The 27,974-nt window shown below is 54.2% G+C and overlaps 2 protein-coding genes, 1 long non-coding RNA gene and 1 pseudogene across 3 annotated transcripts in view; 1 reads left to right on the top strand and 3 right to left on the bottom strand.

Annotated features, from left to right (window-relative positions):
- The window catches only part of LOC135405703 (uncharacterized), a 553,771-nt gene that overhangs the window by 189,433 nt on the left and 336,364 nt on the right, over positions 1-27,974 (bottom strand). The gene's annotated exons all lie outside the window — the stretch shown is intronic.
- LOC135405250 (zinc finger protein 493-like) overlaps positions 1-27,974 on the bottom strand; it is a 218,376-nt pseudogene that overhangs the window by 109,442 nt on the left and 80,960 nt on the right.
- On the top strand, positions 11,215-12,152 carry LOC135404624 (olfactory receptor 14C36-like). Its single transcript, XM_064639357.1, has one exon. It carries the CDS (start codon positions 11,361-11,363, stop codon positions 12,150-12,152), a length of 792 nt encoding a protein of 263 aa, XP_064495427.1. The 5' UTR covers positions 11,215-11,360.
- Positions 18,182-19,244, bottom strand: LOC135405407 (olfactory receptor 14A16-like). The gene has a single exon (XM_064640103.1). It carries the CDS (start codon positions 19,242-19,244, stop codon positions 18,273-18,275), a length of 972 nt encoding a protein of 323 aa, XP_064496173.1. The 3' UTR covers positions 18,182-18,272.

The raw sequence follows: 27,974 nt of genomic DNA, 5'->3' as shown, positions 1-27,974 counted from the left end.
GGGTGAGCGGAGCGGCCACGATGGGAAAGGGGTGAGAGAAGCGAAAAGAGCGGGTGGGACCCCCAAAGGGAGCTGGTGGGAGTCAGGATCTGGGAGGCTGATTGGAAATGGGTGGGAGAGGGGTGCTAAGGAGAGGGGGGAGATTGGGAGTGGGGTTGCCGTGGGGGTGCCTTTGTGTCCCCATGCCTTGATCCCTGGAGAGCGGGGGAGGCTGGAGAGAGGGGGGAGCTGTGAGAGCCCAGAGAGCCTGGAGAGGGGGGAGCTCGGGCCCCCTGTGCTGAGCCAGCGGTCAGGGCCGTGCTGTTGGTGCCAAATTGTGCCTTCTCAGGCTGAACCCAGAACCTGCCCACGTGTCAGGGGGCTCCATCTGCTCCCTGCTCTCATTGCCCCACAGCAGCCTCTGGTGTTCCCCCACCTGTGGGGCTGTTTGGTTTCCTTGAGCACAGCCACCCTTGTGCAGGGCTGTGCCCTTGGGGACTCTTGGGGGTGGGCAGGAGGTGTTTTTTGGGGGTGCTGGGCTGGGTTGGGGGCAGAGCCCCAGCGGTGGGTGGGGGGATGCGGGTTCCCCCCGCGGTGGGGGTTGGTGTTGCTGGGTCAGGCCCCGCCGGCTCCATTGTCAGCCCGGTGCCAGCGGGGGGGACACAGCGGGTTTGGGGCCCCCCAGGAGTGCCGGGGGTGGGTGTGGAGCCCGGGAGCTGCCGAGTGTGGAGGGCGGAACGGGGAGATGCCGGAGCTGGGGGATCCCTGGGACAACAGAGTGGAGAACCTGGAGAGCGGGAATGTCTGGGAACTTGTCATCCCGAAGGCGAGAGTCAGAGGAGAAGGGACCCTTTGGACCCCCAGCGCTCCCAGCATCCCTGAGTGGGACCTGCAGCATCGCAGAGAGGGAAGCTGTTCCCAACCCCGGAGGGGACAGACCAGAGAGGTGTAACTCCTGGGAGAATTTCTTTGGCTTAACCTTCATATTTTGGAGTATTTTCTGGCTGAATCTCAAGTTTTTGCAGTTTGGGCAAAAATGTTTTGAGAGGGTTTTTGCCTGAATCTCAGAGGTTTGGGTTTTTCTGGGCTGAATCTTGGTGTTTTGGAGCTTTTTATGGACACAGGATGCCCAATGAGCTCTAGAGATGGACTTGGGCAGGAGGAACCCCCGAGGCAACACAGTCAGCCCTTGTTTTCCCCCCCATCAGGATTTGTCCTTCCCAAAGCTTGGGCGGATGGAGGAGGAGGCTGCGAGGAAGAGGAAGATGCCTTGGGCCCCCCAGGCAGGTGAGGAGGAAGTCAGTGTCCCTTTGGGCGGGTGTTGTGCTGGCTCTGTCAGCCGAGCATGGCCCCGGCTGCAGGACAACCCCGCTGGCGCCGCCGTCCTGCCGGGGCCGGAGTTGGGGGGATGTCCTTGGCCTTCCCTGTGGGCCGGAGGCAAATCCCCTCCCTGTCCTTCTTGCTTCCTGCCCCAGGCCCCGAGCTGAGGACAGAGAGCCCGGAGGACAAATCCCCCCGTGAGACCCTGGTGGGAGAGGCCGTTTTGAAGGGCTCCCCGGCGCAGGAAGGCAGCGGGGAGGAAAAGGGCCGGAGATCCCCCCGCAGGAGGGGCTCCAAAGCCATCCCAGGGTGCTCTGAGGAGGAAAGAGCCAGCCTGTGCCGGGAAGGCAGCTGGAGCTTGAGGGGGAGTTCTGAGCTGGTGGTCCATGAGCAGGCTCCCAGCAGGGAGAAGCCCTTCAAGTGCTTGGAATGTGGGAAGAGCTTCAGCGGGAGCTCCCACCTGATCCGACACCTGCACATCCACACTGGGGAACGGCCCTACCCATGTGGGGAATGTGGGAAGAGCTTCAGGCAGAGTTCCCACCTCCTCACCCACCAGCACATCCACACTGGGGAACGGCCCTACACCTGTTGGGAATGCGGGAAGAGCTTCAACCAGAGCTCCACCCTTCGCACCCACCAACGCATCCACACTGGGGAATGGCCCTACAAGTGCTTGGAATGTGGGAAGAGGTTTCAGACCAGCTCACATCTCCTCCTGCATGAGCGGACGCACACGGATGAGAGGCCCTTCCGCTGCACCGACTGCGGGAAGGGCTTCAACCGGAACTCCAACCTCGTCACTCACCGGCGCATCCACACAGGGGAGAGACCCTACAAGTGTGGGGAGTGTGGGAAGAGCTTCACCCAGAGCTCTACCTTGACCAGACACCAGCGGACTCACCAATAAGAGGAAGCCATTGCTTCCACCCCGAATGAAGCCCCTGATTGTGAGGCAACACCTGGCGTCCAGTGACTGTCAGTCCATCACTTTTGACCAGAAAGGGCCAGTCCCCTTTCACAGGGGCAGGTTCTTTCAACAGAATCCTTCCTGGAGGATGTTTGGAGATTCCTGCCTTGGCTGGGGACCCCCCAAGGTCACTGCTGGAGGCTGAGAGCAGAGATCTCCCCACGAGTGTTGGTCTGGGGGAGTTCCATCCATCCCTAATTAAGAATTACTGCTTTTGTGCCAGGTTGAGTAGAATTGCTTCAACAATTGCTTTAGTGTAGAGCCCTGTCCTATCTTATCCTGTACTCCTGGTAGTTTTAGTGTTTGTATTGTGCAGTAAATAATTCTGATGAAGATGTTTTGTATGATCATTTGGAAGCCTAAATAAATTCCTTTTTATCAATAGGTCTGATTTGCCATCATTAAAACCTTGGGGACCAAAGTGGTTTAGTCACACCTCTGTAATTCCTCTAAACTGAAAGTGTTGGCATAATCCAAGGCTGTGATTAGATCCAGCAGCCCCCAGAACCCCACAGGAAGTTGGGAGCTCAGGGGGGCCACCCACCTATCCCAATCTCCCGGTGTCCAAAGACACCCATGGGACCATCAGGCCTGCCTGACCACCCACCCTTTTCCACCCTTCTCCCTGTTCCTCCCACATTCCCATTGTCCCTTCAATCCCTAATTTCCCCCCTGAACAGTTTAGGGGTCCCAACCACCACTTTTTGCCCCTCTCCTGTGGGCACTGAAGGATAAAATGAGGCTGCACACACAGAGTTCCATTGCGGGACTTGTCCGCCCATCTTTCCGCCGTCCCCCTTTCATTGGGGTTCCTTTGGAAACAGCACCTAGGCTTTCTCTCTTAGTCCACTGGAATTCCCAGCATGGCCCCAAAGCAGTGCCCTGATCCCACACATTCCCCTCCCCTCATGTGCTGGCTGTGTTCAGCCACCAGACAAAAACACAGGCTGCCATGCAGAGCGTTCCAAGTGGTTTCCACTTTGGCAAACAGCACTCTCTGGATGGAAAACACCAGTCAAGGCCAAAACACTCCTTTTGCATCCTGATTAGCTGAATGCAGCTGCTGCTGCCTTAACTTGTTCCCATAAAAATTCTCAGGGTTCCTTTGGTTCCAGGAGGCCCCACATGTCACAATGGCCCCTGGATTCCATGAGCTTCCACAGTCTCCAAAGGTTCCTTTAGTTCCATGAGGCCCTGCAGTCCCAAAATGCCCTTTGGATTCTCGGAGATTTCCCATTGTCCCAGGGTCCCTTGTGCTTCAGAAGGAGCTGCAGTGGGACAGTGGCCCCTTGGTTCCGTGAGCTCTGCAGTGTTCCAGGAATCCTTGGGTTCCAGGAGAGCCTGCAGTTTCACAAGGAGCACTTGAATGCAGGAGGTTCTGCAGGGTCCCAATGGCCCCTGGATTCTGGGAGGTTCAGAAATATCTCAGGCCTGAGAAAACTGGGATTGTTCAGGCTGGAGAAGAGAAGGCTCTGGGGTGATCTAATTGTGGCCTTCCAGTGCCTGAAAGGAGCCAACAAGAAAGATGGAGAGAGTTTGGACAAGGGCCTGGAGTGACAGGACAAGGGGCAGTGGCTTCACACGGATCAAGGGAAGGGTTGGAGGAAATAGTAGGAAGGAATTCTTTTCTATGAGGATGTTGAGATGCTCTTTAAGGCCCCTCCCAAGCCAAAGCATTCCATGATTGTGGGACTGGTGGGTGAGGTGGTGGTTGGAGCCATCTGGGGCACAGGGACCCAAAATGAGGGAGCTTTCCATTGTGGGGGAAGGAAGGAGGGGGCAGCAGAACTGACCCCTTGGACACCTGGCAGGCAGGCTTTGGCTGGAAGCTGGTGATGGGGAGCTGAGTGAAGCCCCCAAAATGCAGGAGGAAATGGTCAGTGACCTGCTCTGCCAGTGAGACCCCCCCCAAGTGCCTGGGCCCACATGGGATGCAGCCAAGAGTCCTGAGGGAGCTGGAGAAAGAGCTGGCCAAGCCACTCTCACTCATTCCCCAGCAGTGCTGCAGAACTGCACAAGTCCCAGCTGACTGGCAACAAGCACATGGGATGCCCATGCACAGGAAGGGCCAAAAGGAGCATCTGGACAACTCTTGGCCTGTCCCATTGACCTCAGGACCGGGGAAGTCCATGCAGCAGATCCTCCTCAGTGCCATCCCATGGCAGGGGCAGGACAACCAGGGGATCAGGCCCAGCCAGCGTGGGGTTGGGAAAGGCAGGTCCTGCCTGACCAACCTCATCTCCTTCTCTGACAAAGGACCCGCTCAGCAGCTGAGGGAAAGGCTGGGGATGTGTCTCTGTGGAATTCCAGAAAGCCTTTGGCACCATCTCCCCCAGCATCTCCTGCACAAACTGGCTGCTCATGGCTTGCCTGGGGAACTGTTTGCTGGGTGACAAAGTGTCTGATGGCCCAGGGAGTGGTGGGGAATGGAAGGAAATCCAGGTGGGGCCAGTCACTAGTGGGGTTCCCAAGGGCTCAGGATTGGGGCTGCTCCTGTTTAACATCATTACTGATGATCTGGGCCAGGGGATCGAGTGCCCCCTCAGGAAATTCATGGACAACACCACGTTGGGTGTGAGTGTGGATGTGCTGGAAGGCAGGAAGGCTCTGCAGAGGGATCTGGACAGGCTGGATCAATAAGGCCAAGTGTCAGGGCCTGCCATCAGTTATGATGGCTACCATTATATGTCCCACTGGTACAGTGGGTTACCATGGCAACCATCACACATTCCCATTACTATGGTCAGTTACTATGGCAACCATTACACATTTCCATTGCTACAATCAGTGACCATGGAAACCATTACACATTCCCATTTCTACAGTCAGTTACCATTACAACCATCATACATACCCGTTGCTATGGTCAGTTACCATGGCAACCATCATACCTCCCACTGCTATAGTCCATTACCATGGCAACCACCATACATTCTTGTCGCTACAGTCAGTTACTGTGGAAACCATCGTACAACCCACTGCTTTGGTCAGTTACCATGGCAACCATAATATTTCCACTGGTACAGTCAGTTACCATGGCAACCATCATACATTCTCTTTGTTATGGTCAGTTACCATGGCAACCACCATACATTCTCATTGCCACTGTCAGTTACCATGGCAACCATCATACATTCTCATTGCTATGGTTGGTTTCCATGGCAACACTCATAGATTCTCATTGCTACAGTCGATTTCCATGGCAACCCTCATACATTCCCATTGCTACTGTCAGTTACCATGGAAACCATCATACCTCGCACTGCTACGGTCAGTTATCATGGTAAACCTCATACATTGTATTACTACAGTCGGTTACCATGGCAGCCACAATACATTCCCATTGCTATCATCAGTTACCAGTGCAACCAGTATACATTCCCACTGTTATGGTTGGTTACCATAGCAACCATCATGCAGTCCCATTTCTATGGTCAGTTACCGTGGCAACCACCATACATTCTCTTTGCTATGGTCAGTTACCATGGCAACCAGCATACATTTTCCTTGCCATCATATACCCCACTGCTACGGTCAGTTACCATGGCAACTATCATACTTCCAATGGTACAGTCAGTTACCATGGCAACCATCATACATTCCCGTTGCTACGGTAAGTTACCATGGCAACCACCATTTATTCCCATAGCTATGGTCAGTTACCATGGCAACCATCATACATTCCCGTTGGTACAGTAAGTTACCATGGCAACCATCATACATTCCCATAGCTATGGTCGGTTACCATGGCAACTATCATACATTCCCATTGCTATGATAAGTTACCATGACAACCATCATACATTCCCATTGCTATTGTCGGTTACCATTGCAACCATCATACCTCCCACTGCTACAGTCAGTTACCATGGCAAACATTATACATTGTATTACTACAGTTGGTTATCATGGAACCACCATACATTCCCATTTCTACGGTCGGTTACCATGGCAGCCATCATACACTCTCTTTGCTATGGTCGGTTACCATAGCAACCACCATACATTCTCATTACCACTGTCAGTTACCATGGCAACCATCACATATTTCAATTGCTATGGTCACTTTTCATGGCAACCTTCATACATTCCCACTGCTACGTTCGGTTAACATGGCAACTATCACACATTCCCATTGCTACAGTTAGTTACCATGGCAACCATCACACATTTCCATTGCTACAGTCAGTTACCATGGCAACCACCAACTTTCCCATTGCTACGGTCAGTTTCTATGGGAACCTCTTGGTTCCTCCTGGACAGAAGCAGATGCAGATGAGCCTCCCTGTCTTCCACCAACCTGCCAGCTGTGCTCTAAAGGCCTGTGTGACAAGGGGTGTCTTCACCAAGACCCTGCAAAAACCTCTGGGACTCTTTGCTGTCGTGGTGCCTTTCCAGTGAATTCCAGGGTTATCAAAGCCAACTTGAATGGGCTCTGTCTCACACCACAAGGTCACCCAAACCACTCTCTCCTCAGACCCTCACCCACAAAAGTTCACCCAATTTCTTCATCTCCTACACCATCTTCACAGGTCCAAGAAGCTCCTTCCCGCTGAGGACACCTCTCCCCTGCTCTTTCTCTCCTGTGTCTCCTTGGCCTTCTCTCCCAACCCATCACAGCCCTGCAACCTGGGAACTGTCTCAGCAGGCCTGGGCTGTTATTGCCTGCAAGTGGAATGCAGAGAGACTTGGGGCTGCAGCTCCTCCTGCCTGTGCCCCACACGCAGGGCACTGGGGCCTGTCTGGCTGCAGCCCCTCAGTGGGGCACCGGGGGTAAGAACAGACTTGCAGTGGGGAAAGCTGCCCTGAAAGCCCCGAGAGCTGGGGGTGCAGAGGCTTTGCTGACAATGGCCTTGGGGGTGGACGTGCTGGGACTCAGGCCCAGGGGGAAAATCACAGACCTGACCCCTGAGGAGATCAGCACATGCTGCTGAAATGCTGGGGGAGAGAAGAGCCAGCAGAGGGAGGGAACAAGTGTGGACAGCCTGGGCTGATGTGCTCTGGACTCGTGCCTGGCCCGGCCTTGGCTGGGCAGAGAAGGGACAGCCTTTGTGTCCCTGCAGGGCTGGGATTCACTCCCTGCCCCAAAGGCCCCCAATGTGTCTGAGAAGCCCTGGGTGGTGCCTGTCCCACAACTGCTGGGAATGGGCTTCCTGCACAGGCCCTGTGCTGTCCATGGCAGCTGCTGCACTTGTGCTGCAGAGCCCTGGCACCTCCCTTGGCACTACAGGCCCCTCTTTGGCTATTCAATCCAGGCTCAGCTGCCCTCAATTAGGTTCAGCAGTGAAGGGATATCCATGAGACAATGGCCATTGTACTCCAAGGACATGTAGAAAATACCTCTGATAAAGAACAGGAGAGAGACCTCTCTCCCTGTGCCACCTGACTCCATTTGGTCACCTGAGCACCTCTAGGGGCTGCCCTGGACAGAAGGAACAGTGACAGGTTCCCTTGTCCTACATGTGGGCACCTTCTGCCACTGAAGTTGGCCAAAGCAATGTCCCAGCAGCCTCCAAGAAGATCCCACAGCTGCTGCCCTGTCCCTAGGAACTGCTGCATTGGAGCCTGCAGTTCCCAGCAGGAATCTCGGTCACCTCTGGCCCCTCAGAAGGAACCAGGGCTTTGTGTCCCAGCAGGTCACTCCTGGCTTTGGTCTTCCTTCATTGCCACGGGAGCTGGGACAAGGAGTCACCTGCAGGTGCCTGTTTTGTGCCCACTGAAGTGGGGCAGGAGGAATCCCAGCCCATGGGGGTTGTGGAGGGAGCTGAGTTTCCTTCTGGCCCCAGGTCTGCAGAGCCACAAGGAGACACCTCTGTTGACTCAGCTGAGTCCCTTCCCTCAGTGCAGGTGAAAGAGATCCCTCCTGGGCACTGTCTGGGTTTCCTGTCTAACGATGGGACATGAAAAGGGGACTCTTGAACTTAACTCTGTGTCTGTTTGGAAAAATGACCCTGCTGAAAGAAGTGTCTGTGCCCAGCTGAGAGAAGGAACATCATTATTTCCTTCATTTGTGGAGCTGCTCTAGGGGATGAACAAATTGGGTGAACTTTTGTGGGTGAGGGTGAGAGGAGAGAGTGATTTGGGTGACATTGTGGAGTGAGACAAAGAGCCCATTCCAGTTGGCTTTTATAACCCCGGAATTCACTGTAAAGGCACCTCGACAGGATTCAAAGAGTCCCAGAGGTTTGTGCAGGGTCTTGTTCAAGACAGCCCTTGGCACACAGGCCTTTAGAGCACAGCGGGCAGGTTGGTGGACAACAGGGAGGCTCATTTGCATCTGCTTCTCTCCAAGAGGAACCAAGAGGTTGCCATAGTAACTGACCGTAGCAATGGGAATGTATGCTGGTTGCCATGGTAACTGTCCATAGCAATGGGAATGTGTGATGGTTGCCATGGTAAACGACTGTAGCAACAGGAAAGCACGATGTTTGCCATGGTAACCGACTGTAGTAATTACAATGTATGATGGTTGCCATAGTAACCAACTTGACCAGTGGGAAGTATGATGGTTGCCATGGTAACCAACCATAGCAAAGGGAATGTATGATAGTTGCCATGGTAACCGACTGCAGTAATGGAAATGTTTGATTGTTGCCATGGTAACTGACCATAGAAACAGGAATGTATGATGGTTTCCATGATAACTAACTGTAGCAACGGGAATGTATGATTGTTGCTATGGTATCAGACCATAGTTATAAGAATGATGGTTGCCATGGTAAACGACTTTGCCACTGTAAATTATGATGGTTGCCATGGAAACCGACTGTAGTAATGGGAATGTATGATGGCTGCCATGGTAACAGACCATAGCAATGGTAATGTCTGATGTTTTCCATGGTAACTGACTGTAGTAATGGGAATATATGATGGTTGCCCTTGCAGCCCTGGGGCCTCGTGTCCTCCTTGTCCCTGCTCAGCAGCCTGGCAGGTGCCACCCCATGGTCCTGCCCTTGGCATTGCACATCCCACATCCCAGTGCCCCAGGAAGAGCCCTGAGGAATGAGGCAGGGACAGGATCTGCCTTCCCAGGGGCTGGGGGTCAGGGCTTGGTCCTCTGGATTAAAGAAACAAGTCAAGGTTTATTCAGCATTGGAGACACCTTTCCCTTGCTTGTCCATCCTTGTCATCACTGTCTGCAGTTTTCTGCTCTAACTGGAACCTGGGGACACAGTTCTCAGTTGTGTCCCTCAGTGAGACTCATTAGCACTAAAAGAAACTTCAATGTTTCAATCTCATTTTGACTTCTTGAGAAGCTGTTTGAACTTCCTCTCAGGGACTGAGTCTCATGTAAACAACATCAAACCCCCTGAGGGTCATTAAATGCCTGGGGTTGTTGCTGTGCTGCTGAGCTGGGCCGGGCTCCTGGCACACAGGGAGCTCCTGGCAAGCAAGAAGAGCTTCAAAGAGACAACTCTGCCCAGGAGCAGCTCCTCTGCACAGCCCAGCAGGGCTGAGGGCACTGCCAGGGCAGCTCAGGGACACCAGCAGGGCACACACAGAGCTTCAAGGGGCTCAGCACTGGCAGGAGGGCTGAGAACTCCCTGCAGGAGGAACCTTGGCAGGGCTGCACACGGTGAGTCTGTGGCTGCAGGGCAGTGCAGGGGCAGCTCCTGGAGGCATCTCCTAAAGCTGGCCCAGCCCCAACTGATGGGATGGGTGAGCAGGGGGCTGTTTTGGGTCACTTTGGAAGAGCTGTGGAGCTGGGGGTGCAGCCAGGGGTGCCCAGGGCTGTGGGGCAGAGCAGGGTCCTGCAGCCCAGGGTGCTGTGCTGGGCAGGGACTCTGCTGCCTGCCAGGGGCAGCTCTCAGCCAGCCCGGGGAGCTGATCCCAGGGCTGGGGCAGAAGGGCTGTGGGCAAGGAGCAAACCTGGCAGCTGAGGGAGAATCTTTGTCATGTCTCACTATTTCAGGGTCAGACCTGCTCACAGCTCCACACCACTACAGGATATTTAATGCAGATTTTTTTGCAAAGCTCAGAAAAGACAGGGGCTACAGGAAAGGAGTTAGTCCTGATGGATGTTTCCTGTTTAGGCACCGTAGCATAGACATTGTTCTCTCAGTTCAGGAGGCTGCACTGAAATTCAAACTCTTTTACTGTCAGAGATGAATCTTTCAGGCAGTGTCAGAAATGAGCACAGGATCCTGGGCAGTGCTGAGCCTTCCCTTGGGGGTGGGCACTCTCCTGTCCCAGCCCTTGGTTTCTCTGTGGGAGGGCTCCTGTCCTGCTCTGTCCAACACAGCTGCACCTCTGGGCTGGCACAGGGGACACTTCTCAGAGCTGCCCTTTCAAGCAGCGCTGCCCTGCTCTCAGCACAGATCTTGGTGGGGTTTTTCAAGATGAATCTGTGTGTGAAGTCATCTTCAAGGCAGCCCAAGGGAAAGTGCAGGGCAGATGGGAAACAGGCTGAGAGGCACTGCAGCTCTTCTGGCTCTGCAATAAGCAACCGAGAGCTCAGCCCTTCTGCCTGTCCTCTCTCAGCACTCTTCAGATTTGTCATCAGAAAAATTTGCCTAAGAAAATGCCCCCAGGTGTTATGACTGTAACCAAAAAACCCAGACAAAATTATTTTAAAAACACACTATACCTCCCTTCTGCAGCCCAAATTGCAGCAAGACAACAGTACAGGAATTGAACTTTTCCATCAAAGCTGGGTTCCATGTGACATCCCCTGTGACCATGAGAGTTGTCACAAACCAGCTCCATGTCTGCACTGCAGCAGTGCAAAGCTGAGTCCTTGGCAGCACATGGGCAGAGCTCCTGCTCCTCACAGCACCCTCAGAGAGCACAAACCAGAGAAAAGAAATGCCTTGACTTGGAGGGGATTTCCCTGAAAACTGCACTGGCTTTGCTGAGAGGGGGCTGTCTTAATTGTTCCCTGTGCTTTCTTTTTCTGAACAGACCCTGTCCTAAGGAACAGCAAATGTCCAACAGCAGTTCCATGCCCCAGTTCCTCCTCCTGGCATTTGCAGACAGGCGGGAGCTGCAGCTCCTGCACTTCTGGCTCTTCCTGGCCATCTCCCTGGCTGCCCTCCTGGCCAACGGCCTCATCCTCAGCGCCGTAGCCTGTGACCACCACCTGCACACCCCCATGGGCTTCTTCCTGCTCAACCTCTCCCTCACAGACCTGGGCTGCATCTGCACCACTGTCCCCAAAGCCATGCACAATTCCCTCCATAACACCACAACCATCTCCTACACAGGATGTGCTGCACAGGCCTTTTTGTTTCTGTTCTTCATGTCAGCAGAGTATTCCCTCCTCACCATCATGTGCTACGACCGCTACGTTGCCATCTGCAAACCCCTGCACTATGGGACCCTTCTGGGCAGCAGAGCTTGTGCCCACATGGCAGCAGCTGCCTGGGCCACTGGCGTTCTCATTGCTCTGCTGCACACAGCCAATACATTTTCCCTGCCCCTGTGCCAGGGCAATGCCCTGGGCCAGTTCTTCTGTGAAATCCCACACATCCTCAAGCTCTCCTGCTCACAGTCAGGCTACCACAGGGAAATTGGTGTTCTTGTGGTTGGTATCTGTTTAGGATTTGGTTGTTTCATTTTCATTGTTTTCTCCTATGTGCAGATCTTCAGGGCTGTGCTGAGGATCCCCTCTCAGCAGGGACGGCACAAAGCCTTTTCCACGTGCCTCCCTCACCTGGCCGTGGTCTCCCTGTTCCTCAGCACTAGCACATTTGCCTACCTGAAACCCCTCTCCATCTCCTCCCCATCCCTGGATCTGGCACTATCAGTTCTGTACTCAGTGGTGCCTCCAGCACTGAACCCCCTCATCTACAGCCTCAGGAACCAGGAGCTCAAGAATGCCCTGAGAAAAATGATGACTGGATGCTTTTCAGGAGCAATAAAGTGCCTGTATTCTGGTGCGTAGCATTCAGAATGGGACTCCTTAATGGCCCAGCCTTCCTGCTCAGGTTTTTCGTGAAGGTCATCAAGTTCTTCTTGCAATAATTTCCTGTGCAATTAAATATTCTTAGGCACCTGCCTTCTAATTTTATGTCCATCTTTTTTGATTTTGACACAGAGATGTATAAATGATCAATTGTTCTTGTTGAGTATTTAAACAAAATAAAAGACCCTGCAGTGCCTTCTTTGTCCAAAACCCTTCTTCTTAGATGCTCCTAAAGGACAGCACACTGCAGGACAGGGTGTATTTGCAAAGGGGAAGGGGACAATAATCCCAGCCCAGCAGCACTGCCAGGTAGCAGCAGGGCTTGGTCTGTCCAGAGCTGCTCTCTTGCCACTTCCACACTGTCCTCCTGAGCCCCTTTCTCGCTGTAAGGCCTGAGTGCTCTCTGAGCACAGTCCTGGGGGCTGGAAGCCCTTGGAGCACAGGCAGGGACAGGCCCTGGGAACTTGTGAAGCAGAGATGGGCTCCCTTCCAGCATCTCCAGGATGCTCTGGGATCTTCTGAGGCCACTGCATGGACTGGGTCACTTCTTCTGTGACTTTGCTGCAGGGCTGGAACTCTCCTGCAGTGTCCCCATGACGCTCCTGCTCTCTGCTTTCCAGGTTCCATTTTCTGATCCACTCTTCCCCTCCTGCTCACAAGGACATCCTGGGAGTGCTTCAGAGCTGCCATCCTGGGGCAGCTCCTGCCCAGCGTGGGCAGGCACAAGGTCTCTTCACCTGCTCCTCTCCCCTCCCCAGTGCCACTGTTTTCTGCAGCCTCCTCATCCTTGCCCAGCACAGCCCTCCTGGCACAGTTGGACACAGCCCTTGTTCTACCCCCTCCTCAAGCACCTGCCCAACCCCCTCAGCTCCAGCCTGATGGCCACAAACCTTCAGGGCAGGGAGGCACCAGGGAAGATGCTGAGGACACCCATGGACTGCAGGGAGAGACCATTGGAGTGGTGGGTCTGTAGGGAGAAATCACTGCTGCCTCCCTTCTGAATCACCCTCAGGACCTGGACAAGCCTGGATTTTGTCTTGTTTCCATGAGGCCCTGCAGTGTCAAAATGGCCCCCAATTCCATGAGGCTGCACAGTGTCCCTGGGTTCCTTTGGCTCCATAATGCCCTGTGGCCTCTTGAGTCCATGATGTGTCCTCAGTGTCAGAATGACCCCTTGATTCCATGAAGTTGTACAGTGTCCCTAGGTTCCATTTTTCCACGAGTTTCCCCAATGTCACAATGGCCCCTTGATTCCATGAGGTTGCACAGAGTCATCACAGAGCTGACCCCGCCCAGATGAAAGTTTGGGGAGGATTAGGAGGAACTGGGACAAAAAGGATTGGATATTTGGGGAAGGAAAGAGGGACTTGGCCAACAGAGAGGAAAGATTTTGATGAGGTAAAAGAAGGTTCAGGTAATGCTGACGGTGCTGAAACACTGACTGGGCAAACATTCCTGAGAGACCTTTACCTTATTTGTAACCTCAAGCCCCAACATGACCTAAAAGTGCTGCCCCTCCCATGGAAAGGAATCCACTGCTCTAATCCCAACCTCAACTGGACCTCGAAGGCAAAGCCCAAACCCAGAACTCCAGACTCTTATTTAAACTCCAATGCCCACCCCATTCCCAAACTTGTATTACCAGTATGAAAAGCCAAGCTTTAATCCTAACCCAGCCCAAAAATCTCTTCCTCTAATCATGAACCAGACACTGCCAGCAGAACCACAAACCTCCCAAAGTTCTGCCTCATCCCCACCCTGAGCTCTAAACCCCAAGCCCTGACCATTAAGCACCCCCACAGCCCTTGGGAGCAGGGCAAGGACCTGCAGGGCCCAGAGCAGGCCCAGGGGGTTGGCAGAGGAATGGGAGGTGACCTGGATCTGCTCAGCTCTGCAGTGACCCCCAGGAGAAGGGCCTGGGCTCTGGCAGGGATGTCCTGTGGCACAGGGGCTCAGGATCCAAGTTAATAAGGCCAAGTGCACATGGCAACAGCCAGAGCTGGTGCAGAGACATCAGGGAGGGTCTGGAAATGCTGCTGGAAAGGGGGTGGGAAAGCAGGAGGGGTGTGTGCAGCCTGCAAGGCCAGAGCAGCAGCAGGGCCAGGGCAGGACAGCCTGCAGGAGAGATGGCCAAGGGCTCTGGCAGGGCTGCAAGGCCCAAAGGCACCCAGGCCTTTGTCCCCTTGCCTCTGGCAGCTGCCTCTGCCACTCAGGCCACCACAAGCAACTTTCCTGGCAGGTTCTGCCCTTGGTTTCTGCCTCGCCCCTCCCTCAGCAGCCTGGCAGGGGTTGCCCAGTTTTGGCCTTTGTTGTTCCTCCCCCTCCCATCCCAGTGCCCCCCAAACAGCCCTGAGCCAGCCGGGAGGGACAGGATCTGCTGGGCCAGGGCCTGGGGCTCAGGCCTTGGCCTTTGTGCTCCACAAAACCAAGGCAGGCTTTGCTCAGCATTGCAGGGGCCTGCCCAGAGCCTTGGTCTGCCTGCACTCCTGGCCTCCAAGGAGCTGCTCCAAGGAGTCCCTGGGGAGGCTTTGGCAGTGCCTGCCCTCAGTGGGGCCCAGCAATGCTTCAAGGCACTTGGACTTTGGCTTCTGACTTCTTCAGCAGCTGCTTCAATCTTCTCTCAGTACCTCAGAATCATGAGCTGGGCTGCAAACACACCGTGGGGCTCATTAAAATGCAGAAATCCCTCAGGATCTCTTTGTCTTCCTTTAATTGTCTTCAAGGCAATTTCAAAACAAGTCTTCCAAGTTTGTACTTTTTTTGTTTTAATTCATTGATGGATAATTTTGTAGTTCAGAGAAGAGGTGACAGAGGTGTTCTCCAAGTGATCTTGATGCTGAGTGTCTCCTCAGGAGATCCACACTGACCCTGGATGATCAACGTTGCTCCTCACCCCCCAGTCTTACCAGTTCTGACATGGCCCATCTTGGACTGACAGCTGATGCAACTCCAAACACACTAGGAGACTCATTGAAACACTGAAAAACAAATTGTTTTTCTTTCTTTAATTGTCTTTAAGACATCAACAATTAATTGGAGTTGTTTTGTAGTTTACCTAAGGAGGAAGATTTTAAACTGGACATCATGAAAAAGATATATATTTTTATGAAAGGAAATTATTTACACAGAGCCTTGGGATGCAAGAGGGTGAGGGTGCAAAGGATTTAGACACAAAGATAAGGGGGCAAAAGAGTTTAGTAGCACTTAATCATTGACCAATTGAGCAGTTTTCAAGTGATTCAATAACATTTACCACAATTTTAACAGTGACTGAATTACAGATTCACAGTAACAACCTTCACACCACAGTCAATTCACACCCAGGCAGAGATGTGTGGACACATCAAGAGCTGGGTGTGGAAAGGTCCCTCTCCCAAATTCCCTTGTCAGAGAAACACTCCCTCAAATCCCTTTGTTTTTTCCAACAGGCCAGGGTCACAACTGGTGGAGTGTTTGTTGAGGGGGATCAGAATTGTCCTGGGCATCAGGGACAATCTTTGGAGTGTTGCAAACTGGAGGGTTCCCGAGCTGGGAGAGGCTGCCAGAGGTGTCCCACTGAGAGGGAGGTGCTGGGGAGCTGCCAGGGCCTCCCTCAGCCCTGCTGGTTGTGGGCTCCCAAGGTGACTGGCTTTAGTTATCTGCTGAATTTCCATCCTGGTGTCAGGAATGACTGGAGTTTCCAAACTATTTGGGAATTGCATCCAAACTGTTCCATTTGGGTTACGATTCGTGTAGGGAATGTTCCAAGGTTTTCATGAGGTGACTCATTATCCTGTGTTCCCCAGCTCTTACACCCATCCCAGTCAGCTGGATGGTTTATTGACAATGTGTTCTGAGGGGCAGCACCTCCGATGCCATAGAAACCCCTCCCCCTGGATTAGGAAACCTTTGGAATTCAGGAGGTGTTCCAGTGGAGCATGAAAATGAACAGCAATTTTCCTAAAGCCCAGACCCCAGCAGAACAAAGCCAGGCCCCCTCAGTGTCAGAGCAAAGGTCCCCCATCCCTGTGTCCCTGTGGCCGCTGAGGCGGCAGCGCAGGCCCGAGGCGGTGCCGGGTCCCGGTGCAGCCGGGGCAGAGCGGTGGCTGCGCGAGCGGCAACCCCGGCGGTGAGTGCGGCAGCCCCGTGGGAGCGGCGGCTCCGGGCACAGACGCCGGCGGCAGCCGCTGTGGCTCCTGGAACCGAGTGGCCATTGGGACACTGCAGGGCCTGCTGGAATCCAGGGGCCGGTGGGACACTGGGGAGCCTCTTGGAGCCAAGGGAACTGTGGGATATTCTGGAACATCCTGGAATCAAGGAGCCATTGTGACACTGCAGGGCCTCATGGAACCAAAGGAGCTCTCAGAGTTTTTGGAACCTTATGGAATCAAGGAGCCATTTCTGGCAGGATGCTCTGCTCTGATAATACCTAAAAACTGGTCAGAGAATGCAAACAATGCACACTCTCTGTGTTGAGTCACTGCTGGTGTTGAATAATGTTGAATTAGCATAATATTGAATTATGCTAAACCCAAAATACTTCTTGAAACTTCAAACACACATCCTGCTTTTTGAAGCAAGATTTGACAGATAAGCTGCTCCCTGGTCTGCAAATATGTCTGGCAGTCAAACCCTTGATAACTATAAAAGCCCCATCCAACTGTCATGTGGCAGATTCTTACACAGACTTCCGTGAAGTGTGTGGAGCTTCTGCCATGAAGCAGGGACAGCTCTTCATGGTCACTGCCCAGGGGTTAAGTGAAAGAGAGAGAACTACCCCCTGTTGTTATGGGGTGAGTTACCTCAATCTCTGCTTCAGGATTGTTTCTTTTTGCTGGCTTTGATCCAATTGCTTTAATAGAATGACTTTGATAGACTCCAGTGTCTTATCTTACACTATACTACTAGGGGGTTTTGGCTTTTATACTGTGCAGGAAATAATTCTGTTTAAGGTCTTTCATCTGTTCACTTGTCTGATCAATTTTTTGTTCATTTGTCATAATAAATAAATTAATTTTATTGAAATATTTCTGATTTGCCATCACTAAAACCTGCAGGACAAAGTGATTGAATCACACTTCTAAAATTCCTTCAATCTAAACCAAAATCTGAGTCTGAGATTGGATCCAGCCACCCCCAGGCTCCTCTCTGAGAGGGAATTTAGAAAGCAAGGGGGTCCTTTCTGCCCCTCGTAGCTCAACGAAACGGCTTCTGCCATCAACTTTGTCTAAGCCTTCCACCCCCCCAGCCCCAAGCCGTGACACATGGACATGTCTTGTGCATGCAGTGCAAACATGGACTCCTGAGCTGGTCATTTGATGTCCCTCCTTGGAGGGCAGAACAAGCCCAATGGCCTGGGGTGAGAGGCCAGTGCTGGGAGCGGCGCTGGCTGTGCCAGGGCACTGCTGGGTGCCCCCACCCTGAGCACTCCCACCCTTGTGCTGGTCACTGCTGTTTTCCTCTGCAGGGCGTTGTGTTGGGCACATCCTGGAGAGCAAAGTGGAAAGCAGATTGAAGCTTTGAGGCCCTGGCCTGAGGAGATGCCCCTGCAGGATGGCAGTGCTGCTGCAGAGGTCAGCTCTGTGCCAGCAGTGCCCGTGGCTGTCCCTGCCTGCAGTCCCTGGACAGTCCTGCAGCAGGACTGGGACCGACTGCCAGAGCACTGAGGCCTCCAACAACACAGGGCTCTGAAGGACAGTGTGGAAGGGAAGGGAGAGGAGGCCATGGAGGAGAAGGGCTGCTGCTCCCTGGCAGTGCTGCTCTGCTGGGACTCTTTTCTGGCCCAGCTCTGCACAGAGGCCCCGACCCTGCAGCTGCAGAGAAGTCAGAGAGGAAAGATGTCAGGCAAACAAGTCAATGCAGAGCTCTTTATTTGGTTGAAGCACACAGTGAGTACAGTTCCTGATTTGTACAGCCTGTGGGCCAGGGTAGAAAGGCAAACATTGAATTAGAAATGGTCTTTATATATATATAAATATATTTACATTTTATATATATATGTATATATGTATAAAGATTTTTTGGTGTGAACAAATTCTCACAAAAAAACCACCTCTACTAGGAGTAAAAAATAGAGAAGATATGGTGGGCCTTTAATGAAATCCATAACAGGATTAGCCTTTAATGAGGAAGATAGCATGCAGAAGAAGGAGAGTTTATTGCTTTTGAAAAACACCCAGTTATGATTTTCCTCAGGGTATCCTTGAGCTCCTGGTTCCTCAGGCTGTAGATGAAGGGGTTCAGTGTTGGAGACACCACTGAGTACAGAACTGACAGAAGAAGATCCAGGGATGGGGAGGAGATGGAGGGAGGCTTCAGGTAGGCAAAGAATAAGGTGCTGCTAAACAGAGAGACCACAGCCAGGTGAGGGAGGCACGTGGAAAAGGCTTTGTGCCGTCCCTGCTGAGAGGGGATCCTCAGCACAGACCTGAAGATCTGCCCATAGGAGAACACAATGAAAGCAAAGCACCCAAATATTAAACAGGCACTAACCACAATAAGCCCAAGTTCCCTGAGGTAGCCTGAGTGTGAGCAGGAGAGTTTGAGGATGTGTGGGATTTCACAGAAGAACTGGCCCAGGGCATTGCCCTGGCACAGGGACAGGGAAAATGTATTGGCTGTGTGTAATAGACCACTGAGAAACCCAGCGGCCCAGGCAGCTGCTGCCATGTGGGCACAAGCTCTGCTGCCCAGGAGGGTCCCGTAGTGCAGGGGTTTGCAGATGGCAACGTAGCGGTCGTAGCACATGATGGTGAGGAGGGAAAACTCTGTTTCAAGAAAGAAGACAAGCAGAAAGACCTGTGCAGCACATCCCTTGTAGGAGATGGTTGTGGTGTCCCAGAGGGAATTGTGCATGGCTTTGGGGACAGTGGTGCAGATGCAGCCCAGGTCTGTGAGGGAGAGGTTGAGCAGGAAGAAGTACCTGGGGGTGTGCAGGTGGTGGTCACAGGCTACGGCGCTGAGGATGAGGCCGTTGGCCAGGAGGGCAGTCAGGGAGATGGCCAGGAAGAGCCAGAAGTGCAGGAGCTGCAGCTCCCGCCTGTCTGCAAATGCCAGGAGGAGGAACTGGGGCATGGAGCTGCTGTTGGACATTTGCTGCTTCTTAGCACGGAGTCTGCTCAGAAAAGGAAGCCACAGGGTAAAGTTTAGACAAATGCCTCTGATAATATCACTCCAGATTTCAATACAATTCATTTAAGGATTAAATCAATTTTTTCTCTCTAATAAGTGCTGGCAGAGGGCTGTGTGTGGCAGGAGCGCTTGCCATGTTTTGCCAAATTGTTCAAAGTGTTTCCAGGCCAGCACTTCAGTTGTGCTGGACAGAGCAGGACAGGAGCCCTCCTGCAGAGAAGCCAAGGGCTGGGACAGGAGAGTGCCCACCCCCAAGGGAAGGCTCAGCACTGCCCAGGATCCTGCCCAGGCAGAGCTGGGCCTTGCTGGGGGAAGCACCAAACCCAGCAGCACAGGCCTAGCAGAGAGGGCAGGGTCCCGCAGGGGAGATGTTCTTCAGGCAGAGACAGCTCCATGCCCAGCACACAGTGCCCAGCAGAGCTGCAGGGAAGGGCCCCCAGAGCTGCCTGAATGCCCCCTCCCCCAGGCCTTGGGGACACTTGTCCCCCACTCCCTGCCCAGGGCTCTGCTGCCTGGAGCTGTCCCTGCCAGCAGCTGCTTCCCTGGGCCCAGGGCTGGCCCCTGCCAGTGCTGCCAGAGCCCATCCCAGCCCTGGGGGCTCAGCTCTGCCCTGCAGAGCCCTCCCAGCAGCACAGGGCACTGCCCAGGGGCATCTCTGCCTGGGCAGGCTCTGATGGCAATGTCAGAGCAACCCTGAGGAGGATGGAAAAGTGACACTGATACATCTATTAGACAGTTTTGATGTCTGATACTCTCAAGATCAATCCCCTCTAATCTAACAGAGTTCAAGTTGCAGTGTCCTGTGCTCTGAGATTGATTTCCCGGTTGCAGTCAGCACCCAGACAATCTAGAGTATAACACTGAAAGAACTGGTTCATTCTCTTTAGGGTACCCCCTGTCTGTCTGTGCCTTTTGCAAATACCTTCTGGGAAATTTCCTGCTGTGATCTGGATCTGTGACCAACCCTCATCCCTGCAGCCCACTTTGAGGATCAGAAGGACTCTGCCCTGCTCTGCCCTCCCAGGAGCTGTTCCTTCCCCACAGCCCTTCTCCCCCAGCCCCGTGGCAGCTTCTTGGCCGGGCTGAGAGCTGACCCTGGCAGGCAGCAGAGTCCCTGCCCCAGCACACAGAGCCCTGGGGGCAGGACCCTGCTCTGCACCACAGCCCTGGGCACCCCTGGATGCACCCCACCTTCCCACCCCACAGCCAGCCCTGGCACAGGGAACCTTCTGGCCCTGGGCCTCTGATGGGGCAGCAGCAAGTCCTGCTCTGCAGCAGCTTCTCCTGCTGCACCCCAGCAAATCCAGCAGAGCCATCCTGACAGCTCCTGCCACTGGGGGCATTTGGCAGCTGGCAGAGGCACTTGCAGGAACTCACCTGCACTGCTCTGCAGCCAGAGCCTGACTGTGGCAAAGGGCTGGCAAGGTTCCTGCCCTGAGCAGCTCTGCCCTGTCCTCCCACCCCAGGATCCCTTGAACCTCCTGCTCCCTTCTCCTCTCTGCCCTTGCTGCCTGCAGCTCCTGCCCTGCTCTGCCATATGGCCACTTCCCCTGCAATGCAGCAACTGGGAGAGTCCTGCTGAAAGATCCTGGAAGCTGTGGGATGTGCCAGCTTTAGGAGATCCCTCCAGGAAGGCAAGTTGAACTTTCCTACAGCCAGAGAATTGTTCGTTCAAATCCTGGGAAGGTTTCTCGTGTAGTGAGAGCTGAGTCACCTCCCAGCCCAGGCTGCCTCTCATCTCTCTGCCTTCTCTCCTGTGCCCTGGGTGCTGCAGGCAGTGCCCTCAGCCCTGCTGGGCTGTGCAGAGGAGCTGCTCACCAGCAGAGCTGTCTCTTTGAAGCTCTTCTTGCTTGCCAGGAGCTCCCTGTGTGCCAGGAGCCTGGCCCAGCTCAGCAGCACAGCAACAGCCCCAGGCATTTCATGGCCCTCGGGGGACTTTTATGTTGTTTACATGAGACTCAGTCCCTGAGAGGAAGTTCAAACAACTATTCAAGAAGTCAAAGTGAGATTAAACGCTAAAGTTTCCAGTAGTGCTAATGAGTCTCACTGAGGGACACAACTGAGAATTGTGTCCTCAGGTTCCAGTTAGAGCAGAAAACTGCAGACAGTGATGACAAGGATGGACAAGCAAGGGAAAGGTGGCTCTGATGCTGAATAAACCTTGACTTGTTTTCTTAATCCAAAGGGCCAAGGCCTGACCCCCAGCCCCTGGGAAGGCAGATCCTGTCCCTGCCTCATTCCTCTGGGCTCTTCCTGAGGCACTGGGGTGTGGGATGTGCAGTGCCAAGGGCAGGACCATGGGGTGGCACCTGCCAGGCTGCTGAGCAGGGACAAGGAGGCCATGAGGCCCCAGGGCTGCAAGGGCCACTCCCCTCCTCCTGGCATCAGGGGCACAGACAGCAGCCATGGCCAAAGGCCTGCAGAAGGTGGCTCTGTCAGGGCCTTTCAGCGTCTCCCCATCCCTGTCTCCTCTCCAGCCCAGGCTGTCCTACGGTGTCCATGCCCTGCCCCTTTCCCTGCAGGCTGTCGTCATCCCCCCGGCTGCCCCACCTGGCTGGCACCTTCCTGCACTGACATCTCTGCGTCCTCCCTGGCTCTTCCTGCACACACAAAGCCTTGGGCTCATCCAGACTCCTTCTTTGTGACATATTGCACCACAACACTGACCTCAGAGGGAAATTTCTGACTTCTTGTCACCAGTCCAGGCCACCCCAGCTGCCCTTGGTGGCACTAGTTCTTTCTTAGGCTGTTTTCTGACAGGAAGAAAAGCTCCACCAGCTCTGACACCCCCCTTCCAGACCTCTCAGGCTACTCCTCTACTGTCCTCAATCTTCGCACCACTGACCCCTGAGTCCTCAGCCTCTATATATGGGTCATGTGTTTGAGGCCCCAAATTCCTTCCTGGGAGATCTCTAGGACCTCTCCAAGGTTTTGGAAGATGACAATGGAGTGTTCTTCTCCCAGGAAACACAGAGAGACACTTTTTTCCAAGGGTTGTCTTGGCAGAATGAGGCACAATCTCTTTAAACTTTCTGGCACAAGGGAGCTCTGAGCTCTGGGTATGGAGGGAGCTCCAAGTGCCAACCACTGGAGTGGGAGCTACAAATCATCAGGGCTTTTGTTCTTTGGAGGGCCAGACACTGGTGAGAGTGGTGTGTGTGTGTGCACATGGAAGGACTTGAAGGGCACAATGAACTGTCTCAAAACACTGTCAAAGCAGGAAAATCCCATAAGGCACCACAAGACATAAGCACTGGTGGCAAACAGGAAGGCCTTTAATTCCAAGACCTAAACAGAGGTGAAGCTTTGGGGATTCTTTTCCCTGAGGTTTTAAAAAAATTAATTTGCCGAGTTTTCACTGTTGTTTTTTCCTTCCCCTCTTCCTTACAGGAAGATGAGCAGGCAACTTTCTTCCTTTAGGGATTTGTAAATAGGGAAAGGAGACAGACCTATTTTTTACCCCTTGGTACACACAGGGGAAGTGTCTATCAAGCACTACTTCAATGAGCCCAGTTTAGCCCAGCTATTCTCTCATTATTTCCTTTCCTTGTTGCACCTTTCTTCCCTTTCCCACAAGGATGCTTGTTTGGCATCTATGGAAACTGCCAAAAGATTGGAAGAGGATCTTTTAGAGAGCCAGGTCATGCCAGTCCACCTGCTAAGGAGGACAGACATTTAGGGCAGGAAGTAGAGCAAGCCTCTGTCAACTTGGGATTTATTTGATTGATTGGATAAATAAGAAGTGCTGTTCTCTGAAACTTCCACTGATTGCCCTGAGCAAGACCCAGATTCAAGAGGCTGACAAAGCAAAGCCTCTGTTTTACCAAGGACAGAGTTTCTCGTGCTTTCCCCCACGGCAGTGCCCTCTCTGAAAGGCAAGGCCATCAGTAGATAACTGTGGCCATGCCTAGTATGACATCCAATAATCCTTGGAGCATCTGTAGGGAGAGAAACTTCATGACAGATGAGATACATGGTAGAGTGGAAGAAGCAGTCTCTTTCCTGGTTTGGAAACTATCCCGGAAACTGCATTTTCCAGCCATGAGACTAAAAAATCCATTTTATTTGGAGCATATTTTGTAGGCTTCTTTGCTGTTTTATCCCTTCTCAGCCACTAGTGCCACAGGCAATATTGAGGAAGGAAGTGGGTTTTAAAAAAGACAAAATTCAAAAACTTCTTTCAGGCAGTCAGTTCTTCTGGGCAGGGCCGTCTGACTCTTGGTGTGTTTCCCTCCCTGTGCTCAGCACCGGCACAGGGCACACTGAGGGAGGTCTCCAAACTTTCCTGTAGGTGACTCTGTCAAAACTAATCCCCTCCCAGGGCATCATAAGATGATGCTAATCAGCTCTTCCAAGTCAAAGGATACTTCTTTTTCCCCAGGGCAGAACAGATGGAAACATCCTACTGGTGCAAGAGAGGGACAGTGGAGGCCCATCCTCTGCCCTGGGGGCAGTGACCCAGATTCCCTGTTTGTCCTCTAGTCCCTCTGGGAGCCCTGAGGTTTCCTTCTGGTCCCCTCTGGCTCCCTGTGCTTGGAAAGCTTTCCAAATCCATTCTGGTGAGGGGAGGTGGTGATGCAGCAACAGCAGATGCCTCGTGGGATGCCTGGACACCCCTGGGGAGGCAGAGCTGGGGCCGCTCATTCTGTGCCCTGTCCTGGCTGGGTGCTGGGGGGACTGCCCTGAGGAGAGACCAATGAGGCTTCTCCTGGGGAAAGCCTCAGCCAGAGCTCAACTTCCCAAACAAGCCTGGGGATGGGGGTGTGCCGAGGGGGAAGTTGTCCTGCAGGCAGCAGGGCAGGACAAGCAGGACGCAGTCTGCTCAGGACACGGCGCATCTGAAGGACACCATGGGTTTGGGCCCATTGTTGCTGCTTTATTAAATCACAGCTGCCTCCAACTGGCTCAGTGGGAACAGAAGAGCAGTGCTCGTAGTTTGAATTGTGGTTCTTGGTGAAGATTTGATGGCATCAGGATTCCAGTTCTCCTGCCTGTAGGAAGGACAGTTTCTTTTTTTGTGATAAGATCCATGCCTGGAAAGCTCCCCAGGCAGCCACCAGGCCCCAACATGGCATCAGGGCAGTTGGGAGCAGTCCCCCCAACACCTGCCTCCCAGCCCACGCCAAGCCACTGCCTTACCCACAGCCCCAGAACCCTGGATGCCACCATGGCTGTCCCTGACACCACCCTGCTCACCAGCTCAGGTGTCTCACACAGTGCCTGGGAGGCTGGGAATGTTGGAAGCTCTTCATGGATGTGAACATTGGTACCTGAAGAGCTTCTGGCCTGAATCAAGGGCTCGGTGTTGGTCCTAAAGCCTTCAGGATGCCGATGGTCTGTTCTGCCAGGCAAGAGACGACTTCACTGCTGTCTGTCTTCAAGGGCTGAAGGGCTGTGAGAAAAAAAACAGAGCCGAGATGAAACTCCAGACATCCCTCCAGCCCATGTTCCCCACTCACCGCTGCAGATCTCATCCAGTTGCTCTTGGCTTCGGTTCCTCAGGTGCCCATTTTCCAGCTCCAGGGGGACAGGGCCAGTCAAACCACGGCAACTTGGCAGAGACGTCTTCAACTGCTTCTGCTTCCTCAGCACCGCTGAGCCCAGGTGGTCTCTGAAGGGGCAGATGGAGAAATCCTGCATGTCGCTGCTCTCCTGGGAGGAAGGAGGAAAGGTGAGCTTTGGAAACAGTGGCCCCCTGCCCACAGTGAAAGGGGATGGGGATGGTGGCTGAGGGAGATGCCCTGGGCTCAGATTCCAGAGCAGGGACAAGTTGCACTGGGCTGCAAGGCCCAGAAGCCACCAGAGCCCAGGGGAGCAGAGCCTGCTGCCAGAGCTGCTGACAGGGCTGGGCTGCAGGGGAATTCTCACAGCCCAGTGCCCATGTCAGGGCTCACAAACCCACATCAGCCTTACCATGTTGAGGAAGCATGAGAGGTTCTCCACCAGATCCTCAGTGGCTGGGCAGGCCTTTATCTTCTCCAGGTTTGGACACATCAGGTTTTTAGAGACCATCACAATCTCTATCCAGGAGTCTTCACTGCCAAGAGACAGGAGCTCCATCATGTTTGGCACCAGGAGCTCCAGTTTTCCTGAGCAGTGGGACCAGTGCACTCCACAGAGACATCTTCAATTGCTTGTTGTTCCTCAGCACTGCTGAGCCCAGGTAGTCTCTGAAGAGGCAGATAAAGGCCTCCCGCATGTCGCTGCTCTCCTGGGAGGAAGGAGGAAAGGTGAGCTTTGGAAACAGCGGCCCCCTGCCCACAGTGAAAGGGGATGGGGATGGTGGCTGAGGGAGATGCCCTGGGCTCAGATTCCAGAGCAGGGACAAGTTGCACTGGACTGCAAAGCCCAGAAGCCACCAGAGCCCAGGGGAGCAGAGCCTGCTGCCAGAGCTGCTGCCAGGGCTGGGTGCAGGGCAGCTCTCACTGCCCAGTGCCCATCTCAGGGCTCACAAATCCACATCAGCCTTACCGTGTCAAAGAAGCGCGAGAGGTTCTCCACTAGATACTCATCGGTGGGGCTGGCCTTTTTCTTCTTCAGGTTTGGACACATCGGGTTTTTAGGGACCATCACATCCTCTGTCCAGGAGTCTTCACTGCCAACCCACAGGAGCTCCATCATGTGTGGCACCAGGAACTCCAGTTTTCCTGCCTGTATGAAGGACAGAGTTTCTTTTCTGTGATAAGATCCATGCCTGGAAAGCTCCCCAGGCAGCCACCAGGCCCTAACATGGCATCAGGGCAGTTGGCAGCAGTCCCCCCAACACCTGCCTCCCAGCCCATGCCAAGCCACTGCCTTATCCACAGCCCCAGAGCCCTGGATGCCACCATGGCTGTCCCTGACACCACCCTGCTCACCAGCTCAGGTGTCTCACACAGTGCCTGGGAGCCTGGGAATGTTGGAAGGTCCTCATGGCTGTGGACGTCGGCGCCAGAAGAGCAGTGCTTCTGGCCTGAATCGAGGGCTCGGTGTTGGTCCTAAAGCCTCCAGGATGCTGATGGTCTGTTTTGCCAGGCAGGAGACAAATACATTGCTGTCTGTCTTCAAGGGCTGAAGAGCTGTGAGCAAAAGAAACGGAGCCAAGATGAAGCCCTGTGTCTGCAGAGACCTCCAGACATCCCCTCCAGCCCATGTTCCCCACTCACCGCTGCAGATCTCATCCAGTTGCTCTTGGCTTCGGTTCCTCAGGTGCCGTGTGGCCACCCCTAGGCACAAAGCTCCGTCAGCCCCTGCTCCCCAGCGGGCTCCCAGCAGCACGGCCCCTGGCCCTGCCCTCCTCCCCCTCAGCCGGGATGAGCCCAGGAAGCACCAGGAGCTCAGGGGGGTGGAACTCAGCCCAGTGCCCACCAAGCCCAGCCACGTGGGCAGGGGTGGCAGAGGGAGGCCCAGGCCCAGCCTGCGGCAGCCGGGGCTCAGGCAGCCCCAGGGCTGGGCCTGGCTGTGGCTGCAGGAGCAGGGACAGGGGTCAGCTTGCCCAAAGAGGGACCCCGGGGGCTGGGGCTCACCGATGAACCTGATGGCCGCCTCTCGCACACTGGCCTCAGGGTCCTTGAGGTAGCTCAGGCCCTGACGCAGGTACTCTTCAGCCCTGCTCCTGTCCTTCCCCACCTGGAGAGAGCACAAGGACACGGGCATGGCACAGAGCCCCCCCGCTGGCTGCAGCAGTCCCTCCTGCCAGCACTCAGTGTTGCCCAGAGCCCTCTCTCCCGCTGGCTGCAGGGAAGGGAGAGGGGCCTGCAGAGGAGCCCCTGGGGCTCTGTTCTTGGAGGGCACACACTGGGCTGCAGCTCCAGCCTCTGGGCTCTGGGCCCACACAGTGGGCTCTGCCTGTGGGCCAAGCCTCACCCAACCTGCACCCTGGCACTTGGCCTTACCAAGCACTCGCCAATCCTCCACATCTGCTGCTTCTTCACCAGCTCTTTCAGCTCCCTCCACTTGAGCAGCTTTGTTGCAGCAAGGAGCGCTTCCTGGGCGGCCTGCATGGAAGCAGAAGGGGTGAGGTAGCAGCAGGGCTGGCAAAGGAGAGCTCTTGGCTTTCTTGCTGGGGAGATTCTGCCCTCAGGATTTGGGACATGCCCTCACCAAAGTGTCTAGGGGACGTGTGAGGACAGCCCTGCAGGACAGGGCCTGAGGCTGGACGCCCTGTCTTTGGACACATGCCAGGGACAGCAGAAAAGCCTGTGGGGATGTGCCTGTTCAGGCTTTGGTGGTCACAGGCTGCTGACGAGCCCTACTGGAGCCCTAGGGCAGCTGTTGGAAATGGCTGTGCCAGCTTCTCCATCCCTGCTGGCGCTGGCTCTGCAGGGACCTTTCCCACGGCTTGTGCTGGGCCACGGCTGCCCACTGCCAGCAGCCCTTGCCCTGCTGCCTGGGCCCCACAGGGCGGGCCTGCCCACCTCTCTCTGTGCCAGTGCTCAGCCTTCCAATGTGTACCTTGGCCACGCTCGGGGACTGGTCACTTGTGCGAATGAGCAGCGGGACCAGTGCACTCCACAGAGACGTCTTCAATTGCTTGTTGTTCCTCAGCACTGCTGAGCCCAGGTAGTCTCTGAAGAGGCAGATAAAGGCCTCTCGCATGTCGCTGCTCTCCTGGGAGGAAGGAGGAAAGGTGAGCTTTGGAAACAGCGGCCCCCTGCCCACAGTGAAAGGGGGGTGGGTATGGTGACTGAGGGAGATGCCCTGGGCTCAGAT

Source organism: Pseudopipra pipra, chromosome W (assembly GCF_036250125.1).
Source record: "Pseudopipra pipra isolate bDixPip1 chromosome W, bDixPip1.hap1, whole genome shotgun sequence".
NCBI lineage: Eukaryota > Metazoa > Chordata > Aves > Passeriformes > Pipridae > Pseudopipra > Pseudopipra pipra.
This window is presented reverse-complemented; position numbering and strand designations above follow the sequence as displayed.

Excerpts from the sequence above, each read along its gene's own strand:
- LOC135404624 (XM_064639357.1), top strand. The coding sequence starts at position 11,361 with ATGGGCTTCTTCCTGCTCAACCTCTCCCTCACAGACCTGGGCTGCATC.
- LOC135405407 (XM_064640103.1), bottom strand. The coding sequence starts at position 19,244 with ATGTCCAACAGCAGCTCCATGCCCCAGTTCCTCCTCCTGGCATTTGCA.